Here is a 14,874-nt window from a genome sequence, read left to right on the forward strand (position 1 = left end):
TCAGCTACTTCCTCCTTTGATGTGAGCATGTCGATCCCTCGGATGACAATGCTCACGGACTCTACCAAGAGGGACACTTTACACCCTACTGGAACGATCTCTTCTAAAATTTGTTTAGTGGCCATTCCATCCGCATCTCGCGTAAGGACCATCACAAGCTCGTCTTTCACGGTTCGGTTTCCCTTCTTAATAAACTTGGAGATCCTTTGATCGTTCCGTACTGCGAAATATATCTCTTTATATCCCACCCCGGGAGCTGGGGACACACAGATCGCTTCCGGTTTCGCGCGTTTCTTTCGTGGAAACTTCTCGCCAGCTAGAAAGACAGTCTCTTGTGTAGCCTTCGATGAGTTACCCTTACCCTTACGCTTGTCCCTGCGCCTTCTCTTTACGATCGTGTAAGGCGCGTCAGTTTGCTCTTGATGCTGCTGCTGCTGCTGCTGCTGTTGCTGCTGCTGCTGCTGCTGCTGCTGCTGCTGCTGCTGCTGCTGCTGCTGCTGCTGCTGCTCCTGCTGTTGTTCATGCTGGACAGAATACTGCTGCTGCTGCTGCTGCTGCTGCTGCTGCTGCTGCATGAGCAACACCTCAAGTGCCTGTCGAGATTGACGCTCTCGGTCCAATTCAGTAACCAGGAGTTCAATTTTCTCGCTGAGCAGCGCCTCCAACACCCGACGAGATTCACGCTCTCGATCCAATTCGGAAGCCATGAGTTCAACCTTTTCGCCGATCTCGTCAATTCTCTTGGTAATAGAGGAGGCTGCAGTCTTTTTAATCGGTTTCACAATGGACAACGGATCAGTTTTTCCAGCCAGTCGGGCCGAAGACCGCGTCACATGTTGGGTGGAAGCCATGATCGGAACGGACATCTACATTCACGCACACGAACGGGCTTTGAACAGCTGCAACCGCATACACTTCCTTCTCTACGCAAATACTTTCCGAATAATCGGACAAACCTGCCCGTCTGCCTCCACCCGGACTTGGTTCTACTGTTACGACTTTTCTGGATATCTGCAAAGAATATTATATATTAAAATAATCTTTTCTTTTCAATTTTATTCGAAAAAATTTGTTTGCAGAGAATCTTTGCAAAACTTCCTCAACAAACATATTTTATTTTAGTGTTTTGTTTGAGAAAAATGCTTCGAATCGTGTAACAAATGGTATCGGTGAAACAAGTTAGCGGAAAAAATACTCCACTGTCTGCGCTTGGATGTTCTGTCGTGATACTCTCAGCAACTTCCCTCCAAACAACCTGCCCGATTGACACGCGTGACTCAAGTAATAAATTTCAATTTGTTAAAAGCACCCGTAGTGAAATCATCTAGTGTGCACTCAAACTCAAAACAATTTGGTGACAGCATCAAGAAAAGCGTCACTACTGCACGATTTGTGCAGCCGTTTCCGAAGAAAAACCCGATGTGAACGGTGCGCCTAAATTTATGCAATCTTCATAACACTTCCTTTTCGGGAGCAACATTTAACAAGCGGTTCTTCCATCTCATAACAAAAACCCAGCGTCGTCGAACATCCTTCGGTACGAAGGACCCCGCGAGAAGAATTGTCCCAACTTACCAACATATGTTTCCCTTCTTTTACCGACCTTTTCTCTCCGCTCCCCAGGTGGATGTTGCGGCTCGACGAAGAAACGCACCATCGTTGGCGGCTGGGCATGGGCCTGGTGGCTGGTAACCGATGTTCAGCGCCTCTCGCTGGAAGTGATGACCCTCAATCCGATGTGCGAAATGGTCGAAACGGCCCAGGGCGTCCCGCTCACCGTCACCGGCGTGGCACAGTGCAAAATCATGAAGGTATTTATAGCAAAAACGTCACCGAAACCGGACAACCGACCCTGCCCTGTTCTCGGGGCGGCAGGTTCGAGTAGTTCCGATTGTGTGGCGTTACGTTTTTTCCTCCTTTGGTTTCGTTCTTTCTACGTTAAATTTTCTTTACTTTTATAGTGTTGTATTTTGTAGCGTGCCGCAGAAAAAAATGACCCACCATCGTGTTTGGCCCGTCAGTTTAACTAACTAACGGCTCTTTTTTTATTTAGTGTAATTGTCTTTTTGATAGTGTTGTTTTTTCTTTCTCTCACTACATACTGCAAACTAATAAGTATTTCTACTGATATTTCTACACATTTTTTATACTTTTCTTTAACGATTCTAGTTTATTACTAATATTTCTTTACTAGCATGGTATCCTATTTCACACCCTACAGGCAGTTCGATTGGGTTTTTTGGTTTCCTTTTTTTATGAACCTATATTTATCTGCTGCCAAGAATTCAAAGCAAAAACGCGACGTTGGTATCTGGTAATGGTAGTTGCAACAACAACAACAACAACAACTAAACCTAATATCAAACCCACGCCGCCATCTTAGAACTTTGTTTTGTATCATTTCCTTGTATCACTTTCGTTCCTACGGCGGGAGTCTTACAGCGTGATTGTATCTGCATGACGATTGGAGTAAGTGATAGTTGCATTGTGGCGTTTACTTAGATAGTACCGTAGTGCGGCCTTCCTTTGCGATTCCCTACCCCCGCGCAAAATGTAACCCAAATTCGGATCGTCTCGGGCGCGTGCGCTTCCGTCTTCCCTTTAATAACACGTTTGAATCCTTCCGTAGGCGTTTAGACATAAGAACCCTCCGTTTTATCCGATAGCAATTTACTGTCTGATTTTATTTTTAGATGAAGAACGAAAAAGTAAGTTCCTAGTTCATCTTTTACCTAGCATCTTGATGTAACTCTAGCACTAGTGCGTGTGTGTGTGTGTGTGCGATCACCTTTGCTGGCAACTTTCCTTTTAGAGCAACAAGTGTCTGTGTGTGTCGATGTGCGTTTAGCTATCGTCTTCTTAGCGTTGTCCTGGCCGTTAATGTGATTTTCCGTTAGCAAGCTGAACACTCACTACTCCACCTTCACAATGCGGATACTATCACGCACGTTCGTTTTCCCTTCGGCTCCATCTGGCCGCTTTGCCGTTCCACCAGGTAGCGCTTTAGCTGGTGCCTTTACTTTCCCTGTATGCTTTTATGTTGGATAGTGGTTCGATAATTACGATTTGATGAATTTGTCGATTACCTTGTGAATGGAAGGCTACCATATCCTGATGAAGCGGACCCTAGTGTTTTCCCCTGGTCAATGGTCATTGGAGGGTAGTGTCTCATTCGTAAAAGTTCCTCGTATAGTCACGCGTAGTCACCTCCAATTCCGATGTGGTCCGCTCGAATGTTGCCGGTTGCGCTGCTGCTTCTCGCCGGACGTTCCCTGTTGGCGATCACCCGTGACGGACACTGCGAATCCCTACCATCGGTCGAGCTGTCGGCGAGAGGATTCTCCCTCAGCGGTTCCATCTTCCAGCTCGTGCCCGATCGTCTGCCCGGCAACCCGTTTGTCGTGTTTCGCAACCACACACCGTACGGCTACTGTCTGCGGGCGCACCTGGACTGGACGCCGGACTACATCAACATTACGCTCGCGTGCGATTGTCCCGAGAGCACCGAGGTCGCTCCGGTCGCACCGGATGTCTTGCCCGCCACCCCGGTTCCACACCAGACCCACCTGCAGCTGGTGTACGCCCGGCCGGGCAAGTTTGCCGTCGTGTACGGATGCTACGAGCACGGGAACAACAGCGTCTCGGAGGGTATGCTGGTGGTTGGGCACACGATGCGCCACTTCGAAGACTACCGCCGACTCTACCAGACCGCCATCTATGCTCCCCTCTGGACGGTGCACAAGCGATTGCACGATAGCTCGCTTCCGTACACGATGAGCTACAGCCGGAATGGTCCGCTGGCGTGCAACTATCGGCACGAGTTCTACCGGAGCCTTGGGTTAACGAAAGCGAACATCACTCTCCTCACGATGATTGCCCTGATGGCGCTGGTCCTGCTCTTCAGTCAGTGCGTTCGATTCTGCTTCCGCCGTTTAGCATCCCGTAAACTTATTCGGTGCTAGTTGTTACGCAAACTTGGAGCAGCTGGATTTATAGTTTGCTTATTGTTTTCAGCATCGAAACACACCGCAAGCTGTGGAGTCTTCTGCAAATGTCTTCTTTTCTGCTAGTAGTGCGCCTTTTGTAGTTTGTAGCGATTGTACTTATATGCTGCTTAATATCTTCTGTTTTCATCTTATACTTTTGTCTCTCTTTTTTAGCCTCCCTCGGCAGTAGTAGTCGTTGTTTGCTTTGTTAACAGTTTTATATATTTTTTAATGCCTTTTATCTCTTTCTTTATCTGTCATAATTAATTTTACAATCTTATTTAATTTCCATTTTCCTACATGTTTATTTTATTGTTTCTATAAGAAAAAGAAATGAAAAAGAAATTAGCTTCCCTCTTCAGTCGGTTATCATTCATCAACCTTCCTAGTTAACCTCGCCTCCCCGTCTCTTCCATACTCCCGATCTCCCTCTTTCCGCTTGCCTTTCCGCCACCATCAATGCGCCATCATCACCAATATCCGTCACTATTTCCGTTTGGTTTTCTTTTCGTCTCTCGGCAGACCTTTAGTTTACCCCATCTTAGAGCTAGCTAGCCAATAGTATCGGACCAGATTAGCGGTCTGCACTAGCGTTCGGTCATGAAATGATGCGATGATGCTAGAACAACTATTTTAATAAAAAGCCCACCATAACTATTCGGATGCTCGCATAGGACAGCATTTGTTTTACCACGAATTTTTTGTTGTTGTGTACCATCCGTTTAGGGATCGACAGTACGGTCCAAGATTTGATTAAATCTGCCTTGAACCCGTTTTTTAGAGTGCTTGCCGTTTGAGGTTTTACGTTCGGTTTAGTTGATTCATCTCTTTTTTTGTTTCGTTAACTAGTCTTATTATTTCGTGTGTCCAGTCGCGTGCCATAGTGAGTTCCATTGGCTGACCGGTGTGTGTGATTTTGTATAGTTGACATTCTTTCCAATCTTTACCTGTTTTGAAATGGTTCGTTTTGTACCATGTGCCCTATTTTTTCTCAATCTTCTATCGCTCAATAGCTCTAGAAAATTGCCAACCGTTAGGGTTGCAACGCGTGCGTGTTTTTACTCCTTTTTCTTTTCCAAAATAGTTTAAAATAAATGCAACTTACAGTTTCTTCAAATTTTGAACCCTGAGTGGAATGAAAATTACTTTTAAAATAAAATGTATCCTCTTTCTTTTAAGAAATAATCAAGAAATGCCTTAAAACTTTTAAATCAATAGAAACATGCATACATCACACTAAAGTGAAATAACAAATAATCAATAAAAAGATGAATCTTAAATCTGCTCCATGACCTACATTAATTTGGTTTATTTTATGACTCGCTCTTCAATTTTTGTGTTCAATTTCTCACGTATCGCTCATAAATATAAAAAGAAGATGCAGACAATCAAATATGTTTATGTATTATTTAAAAAACACAAAACATTACAGAATATGACTATCTTGGTTTCGTATTGTCTTGCAATTTTTACCTAAATCTTGTTGTTCATATTCACGGAAGGAAGATTTTCATTTTCTTACACGTTCGGCACTTTCGAACAGCCTTCCTCTTTCTCGTATGCACTGAAATCATTCGGTTTAGCCGTTACTTAGGAGCCTCAGATCAAGCAAGCAAGCAAGCAAGCCAGCAAGCCAGCAAGCAATAGCAAGCATTTGAGCGTGTTCAGCGCAGCAAGCCTTCTGCATTAGGGACCCGGCACACCGAATAGCCACTTGATGTGACTCTCTGTCGGAACAGTTCGTTTTTGTTTAGTCTTTGAATGACTGTTGAGCCAAAAACCAAAATCAACTAAAAGAGCCTAGCCAAACTCAACTCCCAAACGGGCCTCGCGACGGATAGCCGTTTCTCATCCCCGACTGTTTGTCTTTCTTTCTCGTTTCATTTCTTTTTCTTATAGATGATGAACGTCTATTATTTTCACCATCAGGCCGACGAGCTGCTCGGTACCGCCAGCGAACAATTCCTGGGCAAATCGGTGAAGGAGATCAAGATGACAATCCTGCAAACGCTCGAGGGCCACCTGCGAGCCATCCTCGGTAAGTAGTGGCGTCGATGCAGCGATGGTTCTGTAATAGCGGAGCAAGCTGTCACCGCCAGAAGAAATGGATATATGATTCGATTAACTTCATTACGGGTGGTAAATTGATGGTCATTAGATCTTCGACAGCCAAGGACTGTTGCCAAGGAGTATTGGGAGAAATGTTTAGTTGGTCAATAAATTACTGGGTTGGATTGATTACACTACTTTCCTTATTTTCTGTACATCTCTGGCGTGAATTACATTTCCCTTGTCATCACTGTTTTTGTGAAGTCATGTATCGTCATCATTCATCAACATCCGTTCTATTTTGGTCCTATTAAACAAATGGGATGTTAATCCCTTGGGACACACTTTTGTCACACGTCATTGTCCGAACCTCTCGTGCATATGTGCAGTTGCTGGACCAAAATAATATATTTCTGTCCTCCAATTACCCATGTTCAGTCTCATACACAGTCAATGGACCCAGTTTCGGTGGTTTTGTCTTGGAGTGTAAAAAGAGAAGTGAAAAAATTTTGAAAAAAAAAATCTTGGAGTGAAGAACCATCCCAACAGTTTACCACGTGGCAAACGAATGAGGTAAAATAAATAGAAGCGATGGAAACCGAAGAACCCGAAAATATGTATATCAACAAAAGTAATGCTTTCGTTCGGCAAGCGATTTCGATGGCCTGATCACCGAACACGCGGAATGCCATCTCGTCGGCCATGACTAAACGGATCAAAGTCACGTCCGCCCGAATGTGCAGAAGTGTGCAATTTGAGAAAAAGAAAGAATGGGTTTGCCTCCCCGTTTCGATTAAGGGCTGCGCCACTGTTGCATGCTGCTGACTCATTTGCGTCATGCATTTCATCATGCATAGAGGAACTAGTTTAACAAAATATGTGTCAAGTTTAAGTATTTCAAAGAGGAAAAATTTAATTTCAAAGTATTACACAGTAACTTTCTACAATACAGACCACAAAAAAGACATACCGGCTCTTTCGTTGACCTATTCTATGTTGTTTATTTATGCAACAATGTGTTTTCCCCCAGTTCGATTACGGGTTTGCGCACATCGTCTTGTATAACGACCGTTAGGACCACCAAACATGCGACCTGAACGAGTTCCTGAAATTGAAGGGCATGTTGTGTGACGTATATTGTGACCTATGTTGTGACGTACAAGAATGGAATCTTTGTTAAATTCGCGCCTTTCTGTACGTCCTCGCGCGATGGTGGAATCAACGTTTCACAAACGCGAGATCTCACCCGGTGTCTCTGCCGGCTCACTACTCACGCTGCTTTTCGGTTCGATGCTCCATTCACCCGTCGCTGCTCGTCAGTCTGTCAAGCGCCGTCGGGCGGTAAACATTGATAAGCGAGTACTAGCAAGCGTTACCCAAGGTTGCCTGAGGTTTCCTCCTACAAGCACAAGTATCTTCCGGTTACTGGCAGTTCCAACCCGTTCCCACACGTTCTGCAATCGATGGTAAAAGTGTCGATATTGTGTGTCCAACAGATCAATCGATTCTCTCAAACATAGTGAAAGTGCAGCCAACCTTATAACAAACTTCTAGCTATTCAAACACGTTACAGCGTTGACAGTTCGCAAATGAAAGTATATTCAACCCCTTCAAGTGCAAGTGTTGTGTAACGGAGAATCGACTCAACATGTCCGATTCGCCACTCCGGCGAACGGTCCGTTCACCCAAGACCAAGTGGATGAGGACGACATGCCGTAGATTAGCGATCTACCGACGTCATCCTCGGCAAGTACGCCAAACTCTGCAGCGGTTCATGTCATATTCAAAAGACCATTGACGTCCACTCTTCGCAATCATAGTGGACAAAAGTAAACTATAGCTCCGGTCAACAAAGGGCAGTCACTTTTTGCCTCTGTTTGGCAAATAACTGTCTGACTACTTCCCTATGAAACTAGTCGGTACTACTCTCTAAGCATTCCTTGACATAGGCTTGTTCTGCAAGAAGCCATGCTTGAGGAGGATGTCTGTTAATGCCAATTTCTTGTCACGTTGTTTATGCGCTCCCCCAGGCCATCCGATGATGTTTATGTCCACGTACCCGGAAATGTATTTTATCGATTTTTCTTTTACTGAAAGTTGTGCTCCTTCTCATCGCCGGCTAAAAATGTTTGATATTTAAACATTATTGATAACGATGTTGGGCCTTCCCCCCCAAAAAAGGGGAAACACGCGATTTTTCTGAGAATTCTAATCACGAACAGGGCCACTGCTTGAATTGCTGTAGTTTAGTTCCCGTCCAAAGCTCATACAAAGTCCACAATGGTCGTTGGCAATGAATCGTCTCACCCAAACGGGGGTTAGAGCTTATTTTTGGCAACGATAAGACGTCGGATAAGAAAGATAGCTCCAGCTGAGACTGGTTTGCTGGGGTGGCAATCAACACACCGCGCAAAACCCGCCACGCGGGTTCTTATATTGTCCGAGATAAGACTAGCGAAGAATGCTGCAGTTCACTGTCAGCTGTATGATTTATTATCAGCCATGCAGACTGACTTCATAGACAATTGTGCCAATGCGCTGATAAGCGATGCGGTGCGATGGTTGCAGCGCGATTTGACGAATAATCCTGCTCGTCAATTGCACCTGTGATTGCGGTGCGGAACTTGGCTTAGCACGGAAATTGCACAGTTGCCCCAATAATACCAATAACCGATCGGGGGTTCCGGGTTCCAGTCGGTATATAGCTTGAGGTTCGTTTTACTACGTTTTCATTCGCAAATGATCCTCGGCCACGGTCGGCTGCCAACCCGGTGGATATCGACAGCGAGTTACTAGGCTTTACTTCACTTTACGACAGTGAGTTGTGCACACTGCAATCGGAAGTGACCGTGAAGAACGAGTTCTTGGTCGGTTTGCCTTGGCTTTAAGCATAAGTGCAGTATGCAAAGTGCATCGGGTACAGTGTTCTCAGTGCCGTTATGTGTGTTTGTGGCATGTCGTTCATAAAGTAGCCAACTGATGGTTGCAAGTCGACGTTGCCTTATCGATTGCGAACTTGTTACATTGTAATGCTGGAATTCTAGTTTCTTGTGGATCGTACTTATTTATTTACGAGTGTGATTATTTCCCTCAGTTGCGATTATAACCGTTGGATTGGAAAAGATAAGTGGTGCTTGTACCATCGATTAAAAATACAAATACGAAGTATAGAGTGACAACAAACAGTGTTAAAAACACCCCCCTGTATTGCACGTGAAGTGTTTCCCTCGGTCACGTCTTCTTTGGCAACGAACTCCTGCTAACGATTGGCCACAGATGGGACTGGTTTGGATGGGCATGCTGCAGCTGGGCATGATATTTGGCGCCACGTATGGTATCATCAAAAGGTAATCAATCGCTCGAACCCCAAAAACATACTCGAGCAACGAAAATCACTAACGGTGGGGCCTTTTTTGCCGGAGACGGTTCCATCAAAATCACATTCAAATTTCCATACCACGTTTCGCTGCCGAAGGACGAACAGTTTAACGTTAACAAATAAAGGGTGTTAGACGACATCTTAATTCCCTTTGTTAAGTTGCTTTTCTTTCCGAAATGGTTATATTTGGATCGACGGTCTCTCACTCCATCATCAATTGGCTCAACAAGCAAAGGTCTGGCAAGGGCAACAGCATTTATTTAGCTCAATTACACCGTTTTCTCGCTCTCGGCAGAGGTGAATCTAACGCTGGGACCCTTTTGTACACGTTAGAGTGTCACCACCGTGGGCGTACGTGTGAATTTTGTGAGTTTTTTTTACAATGTGATGATGAGTCAAGTTCAAATAAATTTAGGTCAATGTTGCGTCGTGTGGTAGTTATTTTATTAACGTGGAAAATGCGACCAACACACACGACAAGCAAATGCAACAAAAAAACCTCTACTATGAAGCACTCCAAATGCACTTCCATGTTGGAATGTTAATTGGAGAGCGTAAAATTGTGATTATAATTCAATACTAGCGCTCTAATGAATGAAATGAGCTCAAAATGAATGTTCAAAAAATCAAATGTACCACCTGAGGTCCTGAGGTATGCTTGTGTTGAGAGTTGGCAAAAAGTTCTTGTGGCTTTATTACTAATCGAACCTACCGATCATTAATTGCATCGAATGTATCAAGCACAATCTGTTTCAAAATTAGATTTGTGGGTAGAATTCAACCACATATGTATGCATGAAATCGTGTCAGATTGAATTCGATCAAATTATTTCACACTCAGAACAAGTTTGACAATGACAGGTTCAGAACATATGTAGTCTAGGATTAGAATGAATTTAGAAAAGAGGAAAGCTTTTAGGAAAGCAAACCCAAAGTTATTTATCAAATTGGCGAGCCTTAATCCGATCGAGTGAGTTAACAATTAGATCATGTTAGTCAACGATAGCATCAATGCCTGTTTCAAAATTAATTTGTTGGTATAATTTAACCATAAATTGACGTAACTGATATCTCACCCTTGAGATCCTTGATTGTTGCTCAACATTTTCGTTCAAATCCAAGCAAATGCATTGTGATTAGTTTTAGTATCTTGTTTTGTATATCCGTTAAAAGCCTCACTTATGGAAAAAATAAATACAAATATGTTGAAACAAACAGCGACAGGATAAAATGCCTACTTCAAAATTTTGAGTTTTTCATAAAGTGTCTACGCACTTTGGAAAAATTAGATCGTCTACACCTTCAAAATCTGATGTAAAACATTCCAAAGCCCATTGAATTGGTTCTGAATGTCAAAGGTACACATTAAATATAAAAATGCATTTATTATAATTTATTTTTATCCTAACTATACAAAAACTAAAGTGGGCACTTTATCTTGTCACTTTATTTTTCAACACATATTCTTTCGTTATTTTAATCTGACTGTTTTATCACTTATCTATAAGTGATTCTTATAAAGGATATACAATAAGAGATGCGAAAAGTTATCGCAATGCATTTCGCAATCAAGACAGGATCGTAATCAAATATAGTATATATTCTTGTAAGCATAGTATAAGTTAAAATGCTAATCGAACAAATCTGTCAACGAGCTTTTCTATACATCAACGTATGCATAACAACGTGCTTGATCAAATGAAGTTACAATTTGACAATGTTTGCAAATGTCCGAGACATACCTTAAACAAATGCAGTTGGCTGTATAGCATTCAATCATAAATTAGCATATACTAACTAGTAGACCACACCGTGTTAGCATTACCTCCAGTCATTTTTCAACATCCTGTCAGATGGATTATATAATCCATGTTGTACTTGATTTAGTTTCAAAGGCTATTTCTAGCTCAGGTTTTCCGCTTGGTAGCATTATTGGACTTGGTGATGTGTTAGAAACAAATGATATCTACACAAAATTCAACTGTAGCACATTGTATTCTTTAAGAAGAATATGCAAAATCCCGTCGTAGCGATACAGATGAGACAACTAAGGTAATACGACGCAATAAAAAAGAAAAAAAATGCAATACCAGGAGAATAGCTGTGAATGATCATAACTATAGTTAGGAATAAGAAAAATAAATAAGTTTAGAACTCGACCCTTTTATTTGAACACTTCCATCTCCGTTGTAAACTTTTAATATGAAGTAATGGACAAAATCGGTGTGACAATATTATCTTCTTCATCTTGCTTGAACACGGGAGATGTATGTTTCAATATCCCAACAATGTTGTCGTAAACACTAACCGTTTTCACAATTTCTTTTCCGGCAAACAGGAACTCTTACAGTCGAGGAGGTGTACAAAGACCGCGACCAGTTCGCGGCACTGGTGCGCGAGGTCGCGGCCCCTGACGTCGGCCGGATGGGCATCGAGATCCTGTCCTTCACGATCAAGGACGTGTACGACGATGTGCAGTACCTGCAGTCGCTCGGCAAGGCGCAGACGGCGAGCGTGAAACGAGACGCGGACGCGGGCGTTGCCGAGGCGAACCGGGACGCCGGCATCCGGGAGGCCGAGTGCGAGAAGAGCGCCATGGACGTGAAGTACTCCACCGACACGAAGATCGAGGACAACGCGCGCATGTACAAGCTGCAGAAGGCCAACTTTGACCAGGAGATTAACACGGCGGTAAGCGGGGAGACTTTTCGAGGGAGAGGGTGGTAGTACCGGGACTAATTTGGCGTTTCTAATTCACAGAAAGCGGAGTCACAGCTGGCGTACGAGCTGCAGGCGGCCAAGATCCGCCAGCGAATTCGTAACGAGGAGATCCAGATCGACATCGTCGAGCGTCGCAAGCAGATCGAGATCGAAACGCAGGAGATCAACCGCAAGGACTGCGAGCTGTCGGCGACGGTGAAGCTGCCGGCGGAGGCGGAAAGCTTCCGCGTGCAGGCGATCGCGGAGGGCAAGCGCACGCAGACGGTCGAAGTGGCGCGGGCTGAGGCCGAGCGCATCAAGAAGATCGGTGCCGCCGAGGCGTACGCCATCGAGCAGGTCGGCAAGGCGGAAGCCGAGCGGATGCGCATGAAGGCGAATGTCTACAAGATGTACGGCGATGCGGCCATCATGAACATCGTGCTTGAATCACTGCCGAAGGTAGGATTCATCCTTTTTTTTGCTTATGCATCAGTTTTTTCTTTGCCAAGCTGTAAGAATCGAGGTGCCTCCAACATACACTTTTGTTCGTTGGTTTTCCACGCGAATTTGTATAATTAATTGAAACAAAACTCGAGCACTACAACATGAAACACACTCTTCGAGCAAAAAAAGGAAACATATTCTTAACAAACCCTATATAATGAACTAAATCATATCGGTTTGTTTCTAATCATGTTTTTTCCATTTGTAGATCGCTGCCGAAGTGGCCGCCCCGCTGGCGAAGACGGAGGAAATTGTCCTGATCGGTGGAAACGATCAGACGACGGGAGATGTGGCGCGCCTCGTCGGACAGTTGCCGCCGGCCATCAACGCCCTGACCGGGGTCGACCTGTCGAAGGTGCTCGGCAAAATCCCCGGAGCAAAGGCATAATAAAGTGACGGACGCGAGAGTGTAACAGTTTCCGGTTTGTGAACGTGAACCGTGACGCGCTCCTTCTGACGGAACAAGCTGTTTTGGAACAAGCCTTCCGGAAGGACGGAAGGCACACAGCACACCGAAGCGATCGGTTACACAAACCAGGACAACGTGGAAAAACATACACATACACCCCAACACACAAACACACACACACCCAACAAATATGGATACACAGTTAACTTGAGACTATATAGGCGGGAGAAATTTGAAGCGTTTACTTTTCTAGCTTTACCTTTTCTAACCATACTTCAATGCAGTACGTTTCCAAATCGATATACGAGAATATATGAAAAGAAAACAAGAAAGAGACAGCATGCGAAACAAATAAGGATCATGGATATTCAAACGATATTTACAACTAGCGTAACTTGTTTCAGTTAATTTCACTCTATTATTGCGTATATTACTTTCTTAACCTTTCTGGTTTGTTTTGGGCTATGGGTATGAACATTTAACGGTACTTTTGTTGCTTAGCTTTAAGTTATATCTTGTTTAATCGATATTTTGTTAAAAATCATATGCTTCCCCGAACCATATTTAAGAGAGGCAGTTAAATTTTCTTTTGTTAACCGTACGTTTGCGTGTTTTAAAAACCCCACCTTCACCTCCAGAATGAGTTAGCAAAATGTCCAACTTGACACGGGATCGTGACGAGGTCAAAATCGACCACCAGCAGAAAGTAAAAACTAGCAAAACTGTTTAAAGTCAACCAAATATTGCAACCTTTGGGACTAGTACACCCTTTAATGGTTAAACAACTCAAACACTTTTTTTCTCGTAACACAAACGCAGGGTAATTAAACGCGCAAACGGTGGTAGTTTTCGTTAGGTACAGATATTTTTCTCGTATTATGTTCACCCAGTGCACTCGTATGTTATTCGTTTGGATCTTTTATCTCACCTCCTTGTACCTTTTTGCCACACATCCCTCGTTATTCGCGAAAAGAAAAAAAAAACGATACCCATCTTTTTACGGTCTTACAAACGGTTACAAGCAAACTAGCAAAACATAAATCGCTGCGAAACAATTTTGCATTTATAAACCTATATTTCCAAACATCTCTTTAAACCCTGTGCGAAAGAGACGCAAACATTATTCAATTTAAACTTTCAACGTGACGTTCGAACTTTTAAATGTTTGACAAGGCAGAGAAAGAAGAAAGGAAAAAGCAACACCAAAAGTTTACTCTTACAATCGAATTGGCTAATTCTGGTGCGAAGTTCAATGTGGCAAAACATAGTTCAATGTGGAACAACATAACACACGGCACTGTTTTAAGTTCGCAAGCAAGTAATGTGGGGTAAAAATGGACAACATTTTTGGGCGAATCGAAGAGAGAGAAAAAAAAACAAACTAAACATTTATGTAACACAGTGTTCAGGTACCTGCCCCCCGTTAGGGACCGCACGATGTCGTCGTTCGTAAAACGTACAAACCCTAAAGAAGAAAAGTAGCAAACACATTTAAAAAAAAGCATCCCGTCGACATGGGCGAGACAGGACGGATATGTTATAGGACAAAGTTTATTATCCCCGCGAAGATAGTAAAATAAACGGCGAGCTAAAGTTTTAGCTAGTGTATTAACGATCTTTATTAGCTTAAATAGTTTTCGTTCCTACTGGGGACAGTTCTTTTTTTTTTAAACAAAATTTTTCGATCGTGTAAAGTGTAGTCAAAAAACCGCGCCACTCGCCCGTTTATACATGGTGGCTGATGCAGCTCCAACGCGTATCGGTCCGTCTCGTCTGGTCATCCAAACTATACACATGAGACATAAGATTCCCTAGTACCCACACGCTAGTCTTTGAGAGATTTCGTT

At 43.5% G+C, this 14,874-nt stretch overlaps 1 protein-coding gene across 1 annotated transcript in view; it reads left to right on the forward strand.

Annotated features, from left to right (window-relative positions):
• The window catches only part of LOC131286133 (flotillin-2), a 190,045-nt gene extending 176,966 nt beyond the window's left edge, over positions 1-13,079 (forward strand). Inside the window, exons 2-6 of the mRNA XM_058315023.1 lie at positions 1,624-1,811; positions 5,916-6,024; positions 11,753-12,105; positions 12,175-12,573; positions 12,827-13,079. Coding sequence (XP_058171006.1) covers positions 1,624-1,811; positions 5,916-6,024; positions 11,753-12,105; positions 12,175-12,573; positions 12,827-13,006 — 1,229 coding nt within the window. The 3' untranslated portion in view covers positions 13,007-13,079. The remainder of the gene's footprint in view (positions 1-1,623; positions 1,812-5,915; positions 6,025-11,752; positions 12,106-12,174; positions 12,574-12,826) is intronic.
• The last annotated feature ends 1,795 nt before the right edge of the window (positions 13,080-14,874 follow it).

The sequence above is a fragment of the Anopheles ziemanni genome, chromosome 3 (assembly GCF_943734765.1).
Source record: "Anopheles ziemanni chromosome 3, idAnoZiCoDA_A2_x.2, whole genome shotgun sequence".
NCBI lineage: Eukaryota > Metazoa > Arthropoda > Insecta > Diptera > Culicidae > Anopheles > Anopheles ziemanni.